The following is a 21,639-nucleotide window of genomic DNA, read 5'->3' as shown; positions in this document are numbered from 1 at the left end:
GCTGCTTCTTTTGGAGTTGCACAAGGCAAGGTCCTTTCTCTTTTGGCCGATTTTCTTGCCAACTGGCAGAAAGTGGCACATTTCAATGTGCCCTGACCATAGAAACACTTTGGGGCTGGAACCAAATGAGTGCCATCTCACTGAAGAGGTGAACGTGTATAATTTGGATTGACCCGGCACTTGTTGTGGGACACACAAAAAACAGTTCCTTATTCTCCTCATTGGAAGACGTTGACACATTGTGCCCCAGACGAAGGAACATCTTTGAGACTGCAATGTGTGCCTTTTCAGACCTCCAGGTTGTACGATCTTGGGGTGAGCCTCTGCTTGTTTTGGGGGGTAGACCCCAAAACCTGGGTCTCCCAAATCCTCACTTCAGTTTTCTCTCCACACTTTCTCTTATCTTCATCCCAACTCTCTTGAACTTTCTTACACCCTCTTTACTGACATTCTTTACCTTTCATATCATCTTCTCTTCTTCCAAACTCATACCTTCCATACAACCAACTCAAACCTTCAACCACAACTCCCATCATCCTAACTTCCTACTCAACTGTCGACAGTCCTTGTTTTTCCCCTTCCGATCTACCTGGATTTCCATCAGATTCTTTCTTATATAACTTGCTTTTATATCATCGTATTAACCTTCCAAAGTGTAAGTGGCCCCTGTTGTCCTCCAACTCCCATCATCCCTAGTCAGGTCAGGAAAGCCTGGACTGGTAAATAGGACAGGGAATGGACCTTATATTCGGAGCCTGGAAGAAGCAACCCTAGAAGTCTTTAAGCAGAAGCTGGATGGCCATCTGTCAGGGATGCTTTGATGGAGAGTTCCTGCATGGCAGAATGGGGTTCAACTGGATCAGGGCCCTTTTTGGGGTCTCTTCCAACTCTATGATTCTATGAGATCATCCTATCATCCTGACAGGAGTCTTCATCCTTTCATTAATCCCATAGCATTTGCAAAGAAGTGACTAAGAGCAACAGAAGAGTTAGTTTTATGAGGTACCAGCACTCTTAGGCAGAGAAGGCTGAAGGCCTTGCAAAACTACACATCCCAGGATTCCATAGGATGGAGTTACAGCACTTAAGGTGGTATCAGACTGCATTGTATCTACAGTGTGGATGGACCAATTCAAGCTTTCTTAGTGGCTGCTCCCACTGGCTCTAAATACATCTCTATGGCCAAAAAAGCTGTTTCAGATCACTTTAAATGATGCCTGTGTCCTAAGAGGCCAGAAGCTGAATCAAAGCCGCACTCAAGTCCTTAGGCCTGGAGCGTGGAAGATGGAAAGATGGAAGGAAAGAAGCAAAGAAGGAAGGAAGTTAGGAAAGAAAGAAGGATGGATGGATGGAAGAAGGGAGAGAGGAAGGAAGAAGGAAGGAAGGAAGGAAGGAAGGAAGGAGAGAGGAAGGAAGGAAGGATAGAAGATGGAAGGAAAGAAGCAAAGAAGGAAGGAAGTTAGGAAAGAAAGAAGGAAAGAAGGAAGGATGGATGGAAGAAGGGAGAGAGGAAGGAAGAGAAGGAAGGAAGAAGGAAGGAAGAGTTGAGCCCCTTAGAGCTGCTTTGAGAGAGGGAGGAAGGGAATCCTGAGCCCCCTCTTTTTCCTTCCTTCCTTCCTTCCCTCCCTCCCTCCCTCCCTCCCCTGGGAGCCTGAATCGGGGCCAGGAGGAGGCGGAGGGCGCTGGCTTCGTGGCTCTTGCGGCGCCGGGTCCCTTTTTGCCCCCGGGGGGTGGGGGGGGGGGCAAGAGGGGAGCCCCTTTGGTCCGGGGAAGGAGGGCCTCCTCCGGGGATCAAGCCTCGCCGGGGGCCCAGCAGCGAACACCAGCCCCAGAGCCCCCGCTCTTTCCCCCCAGAGCCTTTCGGAGAAGCCCTTCCCCAAATGTGGGAAGGAAGAGAAGGAAAGGAAGAAAAGAGAAAGAAAGAGAACGAGAGGGGTAAAGGAAGGGAAAGAGGAAAAAAATAAGGAGGAAAAGAGGGAGAGAAGAGAAAAGAAGAGGAAGGAGGGAAAAGACAGAAGGAAAAGATGAAGGAGAAAGGAGGGAAGGAAAGAGGAAGAGAATAGGAAGGAAGTAAAGTGAAAGAAAGAGAGGGAAGAGGAGGAGGGAGGAGAAAGAAAGAGAGGGAAGGGGAAAAGGAAGGAAGAAAAAAGGAGGGAAAGAGAAAGAAATAGATGGAAGGAGGGAGGAAGGAAGAGAGGGAAAGAGGAAGGAAGGAAAGTGAAAGAAAGAGAAGAAAGAAGAGGAAGAGGGAGGAAAAATAAGGAAAAGGATGGCAATAAAAAGAAAGGAAATATAAAGAAAGAGAAGGAAGGGCTGAAAGAAGAAGAAAGAGCAAGAAAGGAGGAAGGAAGGAGGAAGCGGAGACAGGAAGAGAAGTAAAAGAAGAGAGATTAAAAAGAGGAGCAAGAGAGAGGAGAAAGGAATGTTGGGGAGGAAGGAAAAAGAAAGAAAGAAAGAAAGAAAGAAAGAAAAGGGGAAAGAGAGAACAGAGGTGGAAGGAAGGAAAGGAGAGAGAGAGAGAAGAAAGTATATAGATGCCAAATGGAAGAGGAAGGGTGGAAGAAGGAAGGAAAGACGGTTAGTGGCAAGAAGGGATAGAGGAAAAATGGGAGAAATAAAATAGGGAGAAAATAAAAAGGAAGGGGGAAAAGATAGAAGGTGAAAGAGAAAAAGGAAGATAGGAAGAAGGAAGATGGACAAAGGGACAAGGAATGAAGGGAGAAAAATGCCTGCAGAAAAGACATGTGTGTGAGGTGAGACGAAGGAAGGCAAGAGAGCTGGTGAGTGGGAAGAATGTGGGCAGAAACTTCGCAGGGAAAGAGGAGGAGGGACGAAAAGAAATGCGAAAGAGAAAGAGATAGAAAAGAAGGGGCAGAGAAAAAGAGGTAGAAGAGGAGGCATTTGAGAGAATGAGCGAGAAAGGGGGAGAGAAGAAGAGTGGGAAGGAGGAAGAAGAAGAGAGCGAAATGGTGATGGGCAGAGTATATACTTTTTAATTCATCTGATCCCCATTAAAGTACTAAGCAGCCGGCCAGATCTCCCTTGTGATAAGGCCTACCGTATTTGATGGCCAGAAAGCTGGTCCCTTCCAGGGCTGGCAGGTGTCCCTTGTTCTAAAGTGTGTCCCTTCTAAATTGTGTCCCTTCTTTGAGGGCCAGAAAGTGTGTCCTTTCCAAGGCTGGCAGGTGTCCCTTATTATAAGAGATGTCCCTTATCTGGGGGCTGGAAAGTTTGTCCTTCAGGGGACTGTCAGGTATTTCATTATAAAGTATGGCCCTTATTCAAGGGCCAGAAAGATGTAGCTTCTAGGGCTGGCAGGTGTCCTTATTATAATGTATATTCCTTAAAAGACCCCAAAGAACTGAAAGGCTATAGACCAAATGCACTATCGTTTCACTCTTATTATCGATCACAGTCCTAGAGATAATCAATAGAAGAATTAGAAATGAAAAGGAGATGCAAGATTTAAAAAGGAAGACTCAAGCCAAGATGACCAAATTAAGGCTGTCACACTTTGGGCACATCATGGGAATGCAGGACAATGATGCCAGGAAAGGTAGAAGGTTGTAGAAAGAGAGGAAGACCACATGCCAGACGATAGACTCCAGGTCACAGGCCTGCATTTGGAGGACCTGAGCAGAGCAGCGGAGGACAGGGAGCCTTGGAGGGGTTTCCTCCACTGGGTCACCATGAGTTGGGGTCAACCTGAGGATAGTTAACTACAACAGTGAAAACTACCATCTTGGAAGGAAAACTTTCTTCCTTCAGTGTTGACCTATGTTGAACAGTAAATCCAGCAGCACCCTATTTTTCACCTGTCTCCAGGGTGGATATTGGTTAGCACTCTTTGGGTTCCATGCCTCAACCAGCTACAAATCTACCTAGAAACCTCATTACCTATTCTACATTTTAATAGCTTAGATGCCAAATGTTCCTGGGGAATTGAAAGACTTACTGGAATCAAGATAAACTACATACACAGCATTCCCATGATATATCAAGCTTGCGACTCTATTGAAGAGAGAGGAGATCAGTCTGGGGTGGCTTGCTTTTGAGAAACCCATGCTAGCCTTTTGTAAGATTAAATGCAGCTAAATACAAAGGCCAATCCCAAAGGAGGAATGCTTGTAGCAAGTGATACGAATGGCTCTTCAAGTGAACATTTCCTGTGCTTCAACCCTATAAGCTTTGGTTTTATGAGACCCCTGCAAATGTTAGCCAAATCACACACACCTCCAGTTTCCAAAGTAGCTAAGGAAGGAACCACAGGTCCAGTCCAGCCTACTAACGTTTTAGCATTCCTTGGGACTATCTCACAGCCAAGAGTCTGGGAGTTGCAGTCCAGAACAGGAACTTTCCTAAACTTTGGAGTATCTTCCTTCAACAGCTGAGCTGTGTGGGTTGTTTTGTCTTTGCTGTAATGCCAGGGTGCGCATAGTGCGGCCCCTATAGATGGTGCTGGACTTCAGCTCTCATCAGTCTTAGCCAACATTGCCAACAATGAGGAATGCTTCTGAAATGAATTAATCTACTAACAAAAGTGCACAAATATGCCTGTGTTCTCCCCCCAAATTACTTTCTTATCTCAAAGGGGGGGGGGAATCAACCTGTTTTGTTGCCATCTTTGTTTTTTAAGAAAATATCCAGCAAGGGAAAAGATCTGGAAAGACCAAGTAATACTGCGTAACCGTCCGATCAATCCCATGTTGCATTGTGCATTAATGGCCGTTCCTTTGAAAGATGGGCCATTCAAAGGGACTGTGAGATGTACCTGCATGGTGCCAGCCGCCCCACTCTCTGGTATCAGAGTGGCGGAGATGCTGAAAAGGCTTGTTTTGTTTCCCAAGTTGAGCCATCTCTGCAGTGGCGCAGCTTCCGTGTAAACACCGCACAGCACCCTCAAATGTAAACAATCTGATTATAACCGCTTAGATGGTACGCGGGCATTGTGTGTGTCTCTTTGACTCGGCAGGCGTCCCCGTAACCAGAGTGAGATAGTTATCCTGCCTTTATCTTGTACAATGATATTTTCAAGATTATTCTGGCAAATAGCTGCATGCATCCAAGGAAAGCGGAAAACAGAGACCGGGGAGGGAAAAGGCTCTCCGCTGATGTATGGAGCTGGTTCCTTCTTATATCATGGCTGTGGACCCATCGCCAGACAGATTGTTCTAGAGTCCTTGTCAGAATCATGGTCAAATGTTAAGAGATGACTGGTGGCATTATAGAATTGTAGAATCACAGAGTTGGAAACAACCACAAGAGCTATCCAGTCCAACACCACTCTGCTATGCAATCCAAGCACTTCTGTGACATATGGCCATCCTGACTCCCTTTGGCTTATCATTTTCTACACTGACAGGCAGAGGCTTTCTGGGATTTCAGACAATGGTCTTCCCATACCTAGAATAATAGAATCATAAAGTTATAGAGCTGGAAGAGACCCCAAGTGCCATCCAGTCCAACCTCATTCTCCCATGCAACAATACACAATGCAAACACTCCCTGTGACAGAGGGCCATTCAGCCTCTGCTTAAAAACCTCCAAAGAAGGAGGCTCCACCACTCTTCTGGGCAGTGTCTTCCACTTTCCAAACAGCTCTTGCCTTCAGGAAAGTCTTCTTAATGTTTAAGTGGAATCTCTTTTCCTGTAATTTGAATCCACTGCACCATGTCCTAGTCTCTGGAGCAACAGAAAACAAGTTTGCTCTATCTTCAAGATAGCATCCCTTCAAAGATTTAAACAGGGCTATCGTGTCACACCTTAACCTTCTCTTCTCCAGGTTAAACATGCCCAGTTCCCTAAGCTTGATGGTTGCCCAATTTGGTTGTCTTCCTCTGGACATGTCCAGCTTGTCAACATTCCTCTTGAATTGTGGTGCCCAGAACAGGTCTCAGTCACCCAGGTGACCAAAGCAGAACAGAGTGGGACTATGCCTTCCCTTGATCTAGGCGCTATACTCTTATCGATGTGCCTGTCTGGAGATAGCCACAGACTGAACGTGAGAAGTTCTCTGCATAAAATGCATGCCTCAGCACTGAACTGCAGCCTCTCCCCCAACATGCAATGCAGCAGAGAACATTGCCCACACTCCAGCCAACTGATTACTTAAAAGCCCAGAAGGATAGGCTCCTGTTTTGCAATTGATAACGTTGGCCAAGGTCCAACAGTATACTTCCAATCAATCCCACAGCTTCCACTAAAAGGGGTAACCCAATACAGGAGCATGTTTCCTCCCTTCCCTCCACCAGGTCCTACCACCGTGCCATGCACCCAAAAAACCTGCCACGGGGAACTGGGGATCCCTCAGGAGCAAGCTCTGGCACCATGGAAGGTTGCAGCAGAAGATGGAGAAGGAGAGGTCCGGAGTGAACCATTGTATCTTGGTTGTGATGGTAAGCCAGCTCAGCAAAAGCATTTGCTATAGCAAAGCAAAGAAAGTGGCTTTGACCTTTAGAGGGAATTTTGTCATCAAGACTAAAAAAGGAAGCATAGACCAAGATTTGCAGGTTTTTAAATATCTAAATCCTAGGAACCTAGAATCATAGTGTTGGAAGAGGCCGCAAGGACCATCCAGTACAATCCCCTGGCATGCAAGAATACACAATCCAAGCGCTTCTGACAGACAGCTTGCATAGGAAATTCTATTGAGAACAATTATTTATTTATTTATTTATTTAGCGCTGTAAATTTGCACAATGAGGCATTTTAGAGAAAATTCGGCCAACTTTTAACCATCTGCAAACTGGCGCCCGTCAGATCTATCGGACTACAACTCCCACCCCACCTACACTGCAACTCCCATCCCACCATTGCATGTCTAGCCATGGCCACACTGGGAGGGGATAATGGGAGCTATTGTCTGACATATCTAGAGGGCTGGGGCCAGACTTATTAAGTCCAACCAAGTAGCAATTTCATTGCTTCTGACATGTGATGATGGAAAGATACCAGGAGCTTGAAGATAGAGCCTCTCATTTCCCCTTCCCCATTGTCTGCTCCCTTTCTCTCTGAAAACAAATAAAGTGCAAGGACCAAGGGGGGCCCTGTTGTTCCAACTGGCTGCAGAGAAGTTTAATATGGTCCTGTGAATAGGCAAGACAAGGCTTCCTGCAGCTGAAAGTCCAGCAGGGCTGGGCAGAGGAGTGAGTGACAAGGGCAGCACAAAGGGAAGAGTCCAGCTAATCGCTCTGGGCCAAAGCACCTGCACCAGGGATGAAAGAGCCAGCCAGGAAGGAGACAAAGGGAGGGGAGGAGGCTGCATTGGGCCAAGCAGCTCCTTCAGAGAGAGGATTGTCTTCAGAGATAAGAGAAAGGGCAGAAGGAGAACCTCAAGGAGTTGCTGGGGGGAGGAAGCAAATGCTTTGCAATACAACAACTAACCCATGCTGCAATGTTGCATTGATTCTTTGGTAAGGCTGACCAATTAAGACATTCAGGCCTTGATTCAATGGCTAGCTCTAGCTAATCAAATCAATGGGGTCTACACAAGAACTGACTGATTGTTTGACAATTGAGTCAGTGGGTCTGTAGTATTTGCCCATAGAGAGTGTGTGGTGGCTTGAGTACTGGATTACAACTCAGGAGGCCAGGGTTCAAAGCCCTGCTCAGCCATGGAAACACACTGGGTAGCCTTGGGCAAGCCCCACTCTCTCAGCCTCAGAGGAAGGCAAAGGCTTGTCCCTTTCACCTCTAAGAGCCTTATGGTCGCCATTAGTCAGAAGTGACTTGAAACCTCACAACAGTAACAATAATGCCACTTGGGATTAGCAGTTGAATTTAGGTATTAATTAACCTTAAAAAACCTTTCCCTTGATTAACGAGAAAGTAAAGAGAGAGAGTTTGAAAGACACAGCAGTTTATAAAATTGTCAGGTAACAAACTTCCACCTTTAAAAACAATAAATTTTTTATTATTCTCAAAAATGCATTTAAAGAGTGAGAGTCTTGAGAGTTAAGATGAGGAGTTAGAGAAGTCAGGAGAGTCTGTCAAGATCAGAGTTAGTGTATGAGAAAGAAAGAAAGAGGTGAGTGATGGTGTTAAGAAGATGAGAGAGTTGGGGTCAGTCAGGATTTAGATGCATTTAAATAAGTAATTGTTGATGTTTGCCAAGGTTCCCCTTAATAGTCTTGCAAGAAATCTAGAAAAATGTGAGCTAGTCAATGCAACAATTCGGTGTAATTGGCTGACTGGCTGAACCCAAAGAGGGCTCAGCAATGGCTCCTCTTCATCCTGGAGAGAAGTAACCAGTGGGGTGCCACAGGGTCCTCTCCTGGGCCCAGTGCTATTCAACATCTTTATCAATGACTTGGATGAAAGAATAGGGGGCATGCTTACCAAATTTGCAGATGTCACCAAATTAGGAGGAATAGCTACTACCCCAAAGGACAGGATCAAAACTAGGATCTAGGGGCCCTAGTAGACCACAAACTTGAACATGAGTCAGCATTGTGATGTGGCAGCTAAAAAGCCAATATGATTACATATAGGCTACATCAATAGGTGTATAGTGTTTAGATCAAGGGAAGTAACAGTACCACTCTATTCTGCTTTGATCAGACCTCACCTGGAATACTGTGTCCAGTTCTGGGCACCACAATTTGAGAATGATGTTGACAAATTGGAGTGTGTCCAGAAGCGGGCAACCAAAATGGTAAAAGGTCTGGAAATCAGGCCCTACGAGGAGTGACTTAGGGATCTGGGTATGTTTAACCTGGAGAAGAGATGGTTGATATACATATTTGAAGGATTTTCATACTGAGGATGGAGCAAACTTATTTTCTGCTGCCCCTGAGAACAGGACATGGAACAATGTCAAACTACTGGAAAAGAGAATCCACCTAAGCATTAGGATGAACTTCCTGACAATAAAATCTGTTTGACAGTGGAACACACTCTCTCTGTGGTGGAGTCTCCTTCCTTGGAGGTTTTTAAACAGAGGATGAATGGCCATTTGTCATGAGTGCTTTGTGTATTCTTACATGAGTTGGCCACCCAATGGGTTTGTGTGGCCAAGTGGGGATTCAAGCCCTAGTCCCCCAGAGTCCTAGTTCCAGATCAACACTTAAACCACATTGCCTCCGAGTGAGGATCACTTGCAATAAATTAGTCCCCACATCTTCTCTAGAAATGTGCACATGGTTATATGCTCCGGTGTGTCTGTCCATCCCCTCCCCAATAAATTATAAATGGAGTGTAAGCAAATAAAACTCCAATAAATCAGTGTATTGTCACATAAAAGACTGAAATAATGCCTGGAATGCCAGCAATGATTCTCCTTGGAGTTTGTACTGTACTTTGCTAACACAAATTACTGTAACTCTTACACAGAAGAGGGCTGAGAGAGGTGGAACCTACCAAGGCTGCAGTTTATGGATGGGGAGATCAATGCAGTCCGTTTGGTTCAAAAAGTGATGCAAGAAATCCCATTTGAATTTCCTATCAGCTTACCCTGACCACTTGAATCAAAGGTATTTAGGTTAGTGTTGACTCAACGTTCAACAGCTGATTCAATAGGTTTATTCTAGTTGGGACTAGTAACAGGATTCAGGCCTGTATGTCTTACTTTACAGGGGAGGTTTCTCTACTGGAAAGCATCTGAACGTGTGTTGGGAGGGTTGTCCAGCCCCAGTCCAGTTTTCAAACCTTATTAGTTTACAATGGAGCATCCATAGACCTAGCTATACTAGGACAAGAAATTGAGCACTAGGCACAGAATACACCTGGTTTCCCAGTCTTCTGCATGGTGCTGTAGATTGTACATTTATTTATTTAACTCAGTTTATATCCTGCCTTTTCACCAATAATGGGACTCAAGATGGCTTACGACTTGATGAAAACAGTACAGATTAAAAACTGTGAAACAATAGAAATGTAAAAACTGTTTGTAACCATTAAATAATCTGTAAAGTTGACATAAGAAAATAGCACACCATTAAAATCCCATCACAGTCAATTCATAGGACCATAGAGCTCAAAGGGACCATTGAGTCCAGCCCCTGCATTGCAGGAATATTACAACTAAAGAACTCCTGAGAGATGGCCACCCAGCCTTTGTTTAAAGGCTTCCAAATAAAGAGAATTCAACACTCCTCAAGAAAGTTGAGCTCTTACAGTAAAGAAGGCCTTCCTAATGGTTAAGTGGAATCTCTTTTCTTATTGTTTCAAACCACTAGTTCATGTTCTCTGGGGCACCAGAAAACAAGCTGTCTCCATCTTGTACCTGTTACCCCTTCAGATATTTAAAGATGGCTATCATGCAACCTGACAGTCTTCTCTTCTCCAAATCAAACCAAATGTGTACGCATACCCATGCATAATGGCGCCACATGGACAACTCTGCTTCCGCAATCCTGGACTGAACACAGCCAAATTTGCAACAGACAAAAAATGTCCAAAAAAATCTATGTGTGCATCAGACAGCCACATATTTCTGGCAATATTCTTGGCAATCTTGAGGTCCTATACTCCTTTCCCAGAAGATGTGAGTGATAAGAGAAATGCTCCATGGGTCAGTTTTCCAGAGGCAAAAGCAGACACCTGGTTTGATCCAGTGAGGCTCTTGTCTTCCATGTTGAAGCCACTTTGACTAAGTGTGCTTCAAGCACCGATATCAGAATAATTTCAGAGAGAACAAGCGGTGAGGAGTTTCGACAGAGGGCTAAATATAATCACTTTCCAGAAAATGGGCAAACACATGCATCTCAGTATCAAAGGTGGGCGGTGGGAGTTCAGAACAATTCTGGTAAAGACGGAGCATTGGGGACATAACTCGATGTTATTCATAGAGCCGACCTTAATGGAAAGATAACCATTCTGCAAAAGAAGCCATTACATTGCTTATGGATGCTAAGTTCTTTCCACTGACAACAATGCTGCAGCTCATAGTGTGGGGTGGGCAAGTTGTTCAATGTGGGGGTGAGAGAAGAGATGAAAAAAATCGATGGCTAGATTTGGTATCATTTCAAGCACTTAAGACTTCTTCCTTGACACCAGACTGCCGATGAAAAATCCAGCTTTGCAAGGCGCCATGCTTAATGGCTGGCCCAGTTCTGAGGGCCTTGCAAAGTCGGCTGCCCCACCCACTTGGCATTAAAAAGGAAAGGGGCAGCAGGAGGGGGACATGCACAGAAAGAACGAGAGATGAAGGTTGCCTGAGTGAAGAGTTCCATAATTCATATTAAGGTTATTCCACTAGGGAGTCACTCTCATCTGTACTTACAGATACATTTAAGAAAATGCATCCTCCCTGGCTGCTCCCCTGCCCCATTTATGGCTTTCCTTTGGAGGAGCAACAATGCGCGTCTTCAATTAAAGGACACCTTTGGGTTCATTATCACACAATTGCTCCCTGAGAAACATGCCAAATGCTCTTTTGGCACAGAGCTCCAAAGATGAATTAGAAGGAAGTCTTCGCCATAATGGCCCCTCCCTTATTCCCATCCCTATCATCAGCATTTATGCCTCCCCTCCCACTCGCTTTCCCCCCTCCTGCGCCCAAGTGGGCTTTTACCATTCCCAGCTTTCATGCACACTTCTCTCGATTCTCTGGAGGTGTATTTAAGAGATACATCTCTCTCTCTCTCCTTTTTTCTTCCGGCTTTCAATGAAGCCTCTGAGTTGCCACTTTTGCAGATGGGACTTTTTTCTTTTTTAAATAAAAATAAAATAGACCATATGCCAGGTGGTTGGGGCTGGGAGCGAGAACGGGGCAGAAGATGCCAGATTGTGGATCTCGGATTAATATACATATATATCTGCCATCTTCTGTCCCAGTCCTTGCTCCCAACCCCAACACAGAAGCATATGACAACATGCAACAAGATGCAAGTTGCTAAACAAGTGAAAAAGTTCTTCTGTATGATGCAATTCATAGGAATGGTGGTGATGGGAATCAAACAAAGATAAGTGAAGGAGACAAGATGGGCCATCTTGGACTCAGCAGAGTCCTTGTACAAGACCAAAATGTCCAGCTGCATCCGAAAGCAGCAGTTTGAAGGCAAAACAAAGGGGTGGATGAGAATAGTGGTAACAGCAGTCGTGCCCCAAGTGGCACCAAATGCATCAATTGCTGAAAGGGGCATACAGCCAGGACTCTGGGAAGGCAACAACTCTTTTGTAGGGGCAACAAGATTGGGTCCAGAAGGAGGGTGCCATAAAAGAGAATGCTTTGCGTGGCTACTAATCATAGCAGCTGCATATCAGCTCCATCAGCAGGAACAGTGTGCCTCCCAAAACCAGTTTGCTGGGGAATGTATGTTCAAGGCTACGCTCACCTTGCATGTGATACTGGGTCTAGTGAGCTGGGCCTATGACACAAGGCATATGGGTTTGAGAGTTCTTGTTAGCATAATGGCCAAGCATTAACAGCTCCCCAATAACATGAGTTAATTTGTATTAGTGACCTTGCTGGATCCTTTTTGTCTTCCCTTGGCAGTTTGGGTCTGTGAAAATATAGAAAGACCATGAATGTGAAAGCAAGGAGTGAATGTTCCCTGGTTGCTAAGCTGCTTGTGCCGTTCTCATAGCTAACAGAAATGGGTCATGCTTGTACTCTTGATTTTTTTCTTTGCTTCTGTACTATCCATCCTCCACTGGCCTCCCCAGGGAAGAAGATGGTGCAAGGGCTTCCTATATGTCCAGCATTTGAGACTGGGTTTGATTGGTGGTCAAGGGATAAGTAGGAGTAGAATTTGTTTGCTGGAAGTTTCCTCTTTTATGTACAACCTGCTGCAACATTTACTTTCAAAGTAGTGTATGCTATAGCAGTAACTTGTATCAGTGTCTGGCACTTAAAGAACTCTTGGAGGGGCCTGGATCTACGGCCAGTTCTGGGAGAAGGCACTGGGTAATGGGTTGCCTGCTGTTGGAACTGAACGCTGGCTTACTTAGGCCTTTGGTCTGACTCAGCACCACTCTCTCCATTCACATTCTTACAACTGAGAGAATAGTACCCCTGACACTAGGGAAGTAATTCTTCACTCAGTTTCTTTGCAAAGAAATTTTAGCTATTTCCCTTCCACTGTGAGAAAGTCTTGGAAAACTGACCTTTTCAAAGGCTATTTGCCATTTGACTTATCCCGAACAAAATCTGCACACGGTTGCTTTGTACAGAAAGCAGCGTAATATTTCAATGCGGAAATATTATTTTGTACAGAGAAAATCTGCTTCCTGTGTACAAGAACCACATGTGGATTTTGGACAGAATAAGTCCCAAACTGTGTCTTCTCAACCTCGAAAAACTGTGTTTTTTTTATTGTTGTTCAAATAATTCCTAATACTCTTTCCATCCCTATCTGATATCCTGTCAAGCTCTGGTGCATATGGAAACCCTCGCTGCAAAGGACAGTCGCACAATCTCCATGCTTACAGAACGTTTCCCTTTGCATCAGGGAAGCGAGGGACTGCAGGAAACTCTTTTGTGGCTACTTGGATCAAAGAGACCCTATCCATACTAAGCAGAGACTGTCAGGAAAGACAAGAGCTCTTATGCACAAAACAGTGGAGGTTCCAAGTAGCTTAACAGTAAGTAAGCAAGTAAGTAAATGAATATACAGGTATTACTAACCATACACCCCAGAAAACAAACAAGAGAAACCAAGTTGCTGGGATCGGATGGGATAGGAGCCGGGTTGGTTTTAAACGCTGCTTCTGTCAGCTACCTTTGAGGAAGAGGAGCAGTGACCAAACAGACTTTCATACTTAACCCACAATTACCTTGTGGAATTTGTTTTTTATTATAGAGAGAGTGTAAAATGCAACTGTCAGTCAAATAAAAAGAACAATTTTCTGTTGTTTAAAACACATCATGCTCAATATTATCCAAATATGTTTCTGTATAGTTAGACATTCCAAGCATTATAAAGAAATGGGGAGAGGAAGAGGAGGATCCTAGAACAGCAACTTCAGTACAATTCAAAACGGAATGTCCTGCAGGTCAATTAAAAATGTCGAGAGAAAAAAATAGCTTTACTTCCCCATTTGTCTTCTTCTTCTTCTTCAAAAATACAGTTATCTGTACAAGAAAACACTACAGTAAACATTGGAAACCATATTATCCCTTTTATTAAATCAAAAAATTATTTAGAGCATACTTGTGGTTAATACTAGATTTCATTTTTATTTCTCTAGGTAAATTTTTGACAAATATTAAGATAAGAAAATACTTAAAAACAAAAAAAACAAAAACAGGGGGGAAGAAAAGCAAATACACACCCTGGAATTAAAAAATAGTTACTACTATTTCATATGATTTAATGTTCCACAGTGTTCGTTAAAGGTACTAATAATAGCAGTTTCATCTTAATATTAAAAATAACAGTATTTATTTCTGAAATAGACAAAAAAGTATTTTGTTGTGTGTTTTTTTTTTGTATTTTGTTTTTTTTTAGACAAGCTTGGAGGTCTTAGATACACAAATGCAACCCAACAATGGAGACATGGAAAGAAAAACGGTATCACTAAAAAAAAAAAAATTAACACATTGGTTTGTCTTTTTATATTACCCCTTTAGATCTCTAGAAATTATACAACCCCCTACAAAATTCCCCCCACAATAACCAGCCTGACAGCAAAACAGGAACTGTCTTGATAAAGAATTCACATAATTAATTACAATACATATCATAGTTCAGTTCTTTTTGTTTAAAAAAATGCAATAAAATCAAAAAAAGACAGCCAAGGTACAAGAAATTAGAAGTAAAATATTTAATGAATTTACATATTTAAGAATATTTAAATACTGTTTAAAATTTCATTTTTTTTCATTTTTTAGAATTTGTTACATACCACCTAAGACTTCCAAGCCTTTTTTTTTTTAATTTCTGTAATTACAGAAAAGAGATTTAAAATTAAAAACACAAGGAAGAAGGGTTGGGGGGGAATCCACAAAAACCACTTGTTGAAATGTCACAGTTCTGGGGTTACGTTTTTGACGCCAGATGGTTGGTTACTGGCTTCTTTCCAAAACAAAACAAAACAAAACAACACAAAAGAAAAAGGATCCCGGAGTTTCGTTAATTTTTGTCCTTCTTTTTTCCTTATAAATTTGGGAATGGAGAAAAAAAAAATTAAACCAAAAAAATGTAATTACCCAGCATGTCCATAAAGTTTAGTACGCATTACTAATTGTTCCTGATTCTTAGAAAAAGTTCAGTATAGATAATCCTAACTAGTGTTCCACAAAAAAACGAAACCAAAAAAACAAAACCAAAAAACCCCCCGAAGAGTCGTCATCAAAATGTTGCAAATCTAGAAACCTCTGTTACAAAAAAGGTTTGCTTTCACAATGATTCCGAGATAAAAGGGGCGGGGGGGGGGGGGGGGAGGGTGGGGGGGGGATATCAAGGGTGTTGTTCTACTGCTCCTGTAAGGAAAAGAAAGAGAAAAGTCTTTGAGTTCAAAATGTTCAGTGAAATTAACAATCTTTGTCTCCATTGGGCACAGTTATCATCATGCCCAGCTGGCAAGGCTACCAATGTGTCCAGAGGGCACCAGGATAGAGAAGGATGCTCCAAGACACAGAATGGGGTTAGACTGGATGGCCCTTGTGGTCTCTTGCAACTCTACGATTCTATGATTCTAAGACATACATCGGACTACTCAGCTATGGAAGTCTAGCCAAGAAAACACCAGGATATTGACAGTCTGCTGGATTAGGACTCATAGAATTGTAGAGTTGGAAGAGACCACAAGGGCCATCCAGTCCAACCCCATTCTGCCATGCAGGAACTCACAACCAAAGCATCCCTGTCAGATGGCCACCCAACCTCTATTTAAAAGCCTCCAAAGAAAGAGGCTTTAGTTCAGTAAAACATGATCCATTGTAACAGGCAGGAAAAGTGGTCATAGATCTCAAAAGATCATACTGTACTTCGAAGCCATGCTCAGCCAAGGAAACCCACTGTGTGACCTTTGGTAAGTCATGCTCTCCCAGCCTCAGAGGAAGGCAATGACAAACCTCCCTTGAAAAAATGTTGCCAAGAAAACCCTAGGAAAGGGTCGCCATAAGTCAGAGTCAATTTGAAGGCACATAAAAAATGAAAGACATTGTGTAGTGGTTTGTATATTGGTCAACATCGCCAGAAGCTGACTACAGAATCATGCTGAAGGACCTACAAATGTGGTTTCTCTAGGACCCTCTAAGTCCTCCATGTGATCTACTTCCAGATGAGTCACACTGAAGGACCTAGAGATTCCTAGAAAGAACATATTAATCAAATCCTCAAAAAGTCAAAGGCACAAATGTGGAGAGCCAACTGTAATGGATCACCTGCATGGCAATGGGCAACCAATGACTTAGGAGGTATGCTTCCCTCCTGAAAGTTGCTGTCATTGAGATTAGGTCAATCCACCATGGCTGTAGCTCAGTGGAAGAACACCTGCTTTGTACACAATACAATAACTTTATTACGGTCAAAGACCAGCAAACTCTGATTTGTATGCAGAAGGCCCCAGGAACAATCCCCATCATCTCCAGGTATAGCTGGAAAAACTCCACTCTTGAAGATCCTGAAAACCATGTACAAAATTCTGAACCCAATGGGTCTACAACGCCTATTGGCTGGGACACTAGACTCGTTGATTGCATTGCCATTTTGGGCTGTTGACTCATTTTAGCTTGTGATCTACTAAGACATTGTCAAATACTGTATACTGTTTTCAAGCCAAATTTCACACATCCCAGATTTGTGTACATTTTCCTATCAAGTGAATAAGAAGAGACGTTTTCCATAAACTGGAAAGGGATTTGGGGTCTTTGGGACTGCTCTGCTACAAATGATGAGCAAATCCAGGACCTGGTTAATTTCTATAGATGTGCTCAAAGGGAACAGCCATGAGGGAAGATGTTCAAGATACTGACAACAGGGAGACAGAAATACCCACCTGGCTGTGAGCCTGAGCTTGCCCTAATGTCTGCCCGTAATAAGCAGCCTGCTGTCTGTAATACTCTGCCCAGGCCATCGTGTAGTCTGGCTGGGAGCTTGCTTGAGGAGCAGCAGTGGCAGCATGACCTGGAGGAGAGGGAGGAAGAAAAGGAACATAAACACACACACGAAGTGGGAGAAAAAGTAAGTGTGTCATTGTCATCCCCCATTCAGATCCCTCATGTATGGGAACAATCTTTAATGACAGAAGGTTCCCCTAATACTGGGAAGAGCAAACATTTATTGTGAAGCCATGATTTAAACAGGTGAAGTGAAGCACCACCCTGGCAGATGCTAGCCACCTCACACAGTAGACTGTGGTTTTCTTGATGGAAGTCAGTTAAGACTGGCAGAGCACACATAAACCCAATTGTTATAATGGTTGGGCTCACACTATTCATGCAAACTGGCCCTTCACCACAGTTAGGGGTTGGCTGAGCCCTTTCAGAGGGCCCAAGGCCCAATTTTCCATCTCCCAGATCTGCTTCACTGCTCCTCCCAACAAAACCCCAAACTTATTAATCCAAAAGTTAAAACACATTTAAACAACCATGCTTTTGGACAATGCAAGTTTAAAAAACTGTTTAAAAACACATTTGCTGCAACAAGTTAAAAACTAAAGGGCTGCCTTAATAAAAAAGCTGCGGGCAAACTGAACTTTCTGTAGAAGGGAGTTCCACAACTTGGGAGCAGTGACTGAGAAGACCTAGTCTCCTGTGTGCTCACTAAACATCCCTGTGATGGTGGTGGGACCAATAGAAAGCCTTCCTCCACAGAACTTAGAGCTCTGGCAGGTTCAGAGGCAGATAGGGTCTTTCAGATAGTCTAGACTCAAGCTGTGTAGGGCTTAAGCCAGCACTTTGAATCCTGCCAGGGAACAGACCAGCAGTTGGTGGAGTTGTTTCAACCAGTGGCATCCCTAGGGTTGACGTCACCTGGTGCGGTCACTCATGTGTCACCCACCCCACTGACCTCCTCCTGTTTGACACCATACAGAATCCTTAGCAATGCTTTTTTGCACTAATGTTACTCGTAAATCGTAATTCCCATATAGCACTGAGTGTAATGCTAATAGTTGTGACATAAACAACTAGCAAAATTAAAATTATACCTTCAAATTGCAGTATCATATGCACACTCTAAATATATTTACATATGCATAGTGAAGATTTGGTTAAAATGTGATGTTTTTATAGAATATTTTAATAGAATAATTTTTTAGAAAATTCAATTTTTTTAAAAAAAAATTCAATTTAAATTTTGAAATTGGAATTTTAAACAATTCTGGGGCCTCTACTTTCTCCTCCCACTGAGATTCACCCCATTCCCACTATCTTTTAAATCATTTTAAAGGGAAGCAAATGAATGCCAGAGCCCATTCCTGTTAAAAAGTCGGTGTTTGAGGAGCAGTGGTGTCATCCCCCTTCAGTACTCTGGGTGCAGCATTTTGGATCTGCCAAATTCACCAAACAATTTCCACATATGGTACAGTAATCCCAAAAGGATGTAACCAAGGCACATGTCATCGTAGCCAGGTGTGACTTCTCAAGAAAATGAAACAGCTGGCACTTTCATTTTAGTTGTGCAAATTCACTTCTGGCCACTGCTGACCCAAAAGCAAACCAGTCCAAAATCAAAGCCGAGGAAGGAAAGATGCAACACCTGGCTCACTATTGCAGAAAAATTAACGGCAAAGGATATCCCCCCCCATTCTACTCACTTTGTTTCTTGTAATAGTCCTCCCATGCCTTGCTGTAGTCTGGTTGGCTATTTTGCTGCTGGCTTTGTTGACCTGGATAAGAGATACCACGGAAGACAAGAAATAGTCATTTTCTTGCTGGACACACACATACACACACACTTTGCTGGGTATGCAAGAAGATCCCTCCCCTCTGAAATAATACCAGGCTTGTTAGCTTCATTTCTGAAGGGGAAGGTGGCAATGTTGAATAGCTAGCTGCTTACAGTCCCCTAAAAAGCCTTTCCCTCTGTTAGGGAGAGGAACTCTGGAGAATGAGACTGACGGCTGAGAGAAGTCAGGCTGCTAACTTCCTGCAAGGCATTTCTCTTGTATTTCAGGGGGTGAGGATGCTGCTTTCCTTGAGAGACTGTGGTGAAGGGGACCAAATACATTAAAATGTTTTTTAAAAAATCAGGACTCAGCAACAATGGTTTATTGACACTTTATGTCCATTGCATTTCTGCTGTGAGCAATTTTGGACTGTTCAACAATACAACATTGTATTTATCAATCGTTCTGTGAGGAACAAGCAGAATGAAGGAAATTGTGGGCCAGGGTCCAAAGAACAACAAGGAACTAGACTTATGTCTAATTAATTAATTAATTAATTTTCTATGCATCTTTCTCTGGAAGCAGGACCTATAGCAGCTCACAGAAGGAAATCAATTAAAATCTAGCAATGCAAATTTTTAAAACAATTTAAACAGTCACAATTAAAAGAATATAAAATTATTTTAAAACAAACAAAAGTTACAAAATAAATAAAACACATACCCTGATAAAAAAGCCTCCCTGGGGCAGTTACATATTAAATGCCTGCTGGAACAAAAAGGTCTTTGCCTGTCAGTGAAAGGAGAGCAAGGAGGGGCCCAGCCTAGCTTTGGAAGGGAGGTTCAGAGGATGGGAGTAACTGCTGAGAAGGCCCTCCTTCATGTCCTCACCATGCAAGCCTGTGATGGTGCTGGGACTGAGAGAACACCGTCTCCTGAAGAGTTCTTACAGATTTTTATAGGGAAATACGGGCCTGTTACAGACAGCCAAAATAAAGCTGCTTCGAGTCACAGTGGAGGTATGGTGTTTCAATGATGTATGTGTCCTAAGAGTCCAGAAGCCACACCAAAGCCACGCTCCAGTCCTTAGGGCTGGAGCGTGCCTTTGGTGCGACTTCTGGACTCTTAGGATGCATGCATCATTAAAACACCACACCTCCACTGTGAGTTGAAGCAGCTTTATTTTGGCTGTCTGTAACAGGCCACGGTCTTTCAGATAGTTGGGACCTAAGGCTTTCCAAGTCATGCTCAGCAGGCTGCAGTGCCTTGGACTTACATAACTTTCAAATCAGTGGCCTTCCCCCTTGTTCAGGCCATGCAATTCTGAACTGAAAAGAACCTCAACTGCCATCTGATATCACACACAGAGCTGCTTATGTAAGGCTGGGCTCTGCAATAGATAAAATAAGCTTTTGGTTCTAGTTCATTATTTTTTTTAAAGTCCCAAGAAATGGTCCCTCTTTTCCATGGATTATGGCCAGGAAGGACTACAACATTCATCTTCTCCAGCCAGCATGGTCATTAATTATGCACAGAACTTTGAGAAAGATGGATCAACACATCTGGAAATCACAAAATTCAAGGAACCTTGGATTAGAACCAGTCATTTACAGACCTTGCTCCAATTATTGGTAGTTCACAAGTTCCACCATCTCTGGAGCTGCCACCAGAATCTCTCAGGACATTAAAACAAGTCTTTGAACATTGGCAGTTGTTTGCCATGCCTGCCTCTGTTTTACAGCTAAGAATTCAGTCTCATCCTTTAAAGTCACCTTCCTTTCCAAATCTCAGAATTCTGGCATACTTTCTGCTACCACCAAATGGACAGGTTACTCACCTGTAACGGTATTTCTTCGAGTGGTCATCTGCGAATTCATACAAATGGGTTTCACTGCGCCTGCGCAGTGCTGTCCGGATACTTCTAGAATCACTGGGCAAAGTACACTTTGCAACATATAGAAACTTTTTGGCGGTAACCCCGCCCCCCTCCTATAAAGCCCCGGTTCCCGCTCTTTTCCCCAGTTCCAAAATTTTTTTCCGCCAAGTAGGCGATGTAAGACAGAGCCAAAGTGAGCAGGACACCGAGGGGAGGATTGGCGGGATTTGTATGAATTCGCAGATGACCACTCGAAGAAATACCGTTACAGGTGAGTAACCTGTCCTTCTTCTTCGTGGTCTCTGCGAATCATACAAATGGGTTTAGACTGACAAGCTTAGGTATACGGCGGAGGGAGTGTCCTGAAACCCAAGCTATGGTAAACCAAGGTAATTTTATTACAACAATAAACTGTGAACCATCAAAGAGTCAGTCCTGTTTTTTGCACAACATATCAAATGCAGACATAACATGCAAGGCATAAGAAGGGCATGTAGGGCCACGCACGACCATACCCATTGGCATTGTGCAAACATAACCCACAGTTGCAGTGAATAATAACTTTGCAGAACCTGAGGAGGAATTGTAAGGTCATGCAAGACCAGTCTCCCTGGAAGCGAACACAAGTGAGCACATTATAGACCAATTCAAAGGCACATGACACAAAATAAGACATCAATGCAACCCAGAAACCAAGACAGCCCTCCCAAAGGCTGCGTCCCGAATTGCCCTGGTGTCCAGTCTATAATGTTTTATAAAAGTCAATGGCTGGGACCAAACAGCAGCCTTGCAAACTTCATCTAAAGGAATGCCAGCCAAAAAGGCAGAGGATGCTGCGACCGCCCTGGTCGCATGCGAGCGGACCTTGGCCGGTACCGGCTTCCCCAACAGTTCATAACAAAGGCGGATGGTGCTCGCCACCCATTTTGAGAGTCTCTGGGGCGACACCGGCAAACCCTTCCTTGGTTCCGAATAGCACTGGAAAAGCCTTTCGGAACGGCTGGAACCCATAGTCCTGTCCAGGTAGAAAGCCAGGGCTCTCCTGAC

The 21,639-nt window shown here is 43.6% G+C and overlaps 1 protein-coding gene across 5 annotated transcripts in view; it reads right to left on the bottom strand.

The window, feature by feature from the left end:
• Window positions 1-13,693: 13,693 nt before the first annotated feature.
• FUBP3 (far upstream element binding protein 3) overlaps window positions 13,694-21,639 on the bottom strand; it is a 73,757-nt gene continuing 65,811 nt past the window's right edge. For all 5 annotated transcript variants that reach the window (XM_042478760.1, XM_042478763.1, XM_042478762.1 and 2 more), the window contains 3 exons: window positions 18,646-18,717; window positions 16,885-17,012; window positions 13,694-15,364 (listed from right to left, as the gene is read on the bottom strand). In XM_042478760.1, the coding sequence (XP_042334694.1) occupies window positions 15,356-15,364; window positions 16,885-17,012; window positions 18,646-18,717 (209 nt within the window). In that variant the 3' untranslated portion in view covers window positions 13,694-15,355. The remainder of the gene's footprint in view (window positions 15,365-16,884; window positions 17,013-18,645; window positions 18,718-21,639) is intronic.

This window comes from Sceloporus undulatus, chromosome 7 (genome assembly GCF_019175285.1).
Source record: "Sceloporus undulatus isolate JIND9_A2432 ecotype Alabama chromosome 7, SceUnd_v1.1, whole genome shotgun sequence".
NCBI classification, from domain to species: Eukaryota; Metazoa; Chordata; class Lepidosauria; order Squamata; family Phrynosomatidae; genus Sceloporus; species Sceloporus undulatus.
This window is presented reverse-complemented; position numbering and strand designations above follow the sequence as displayed.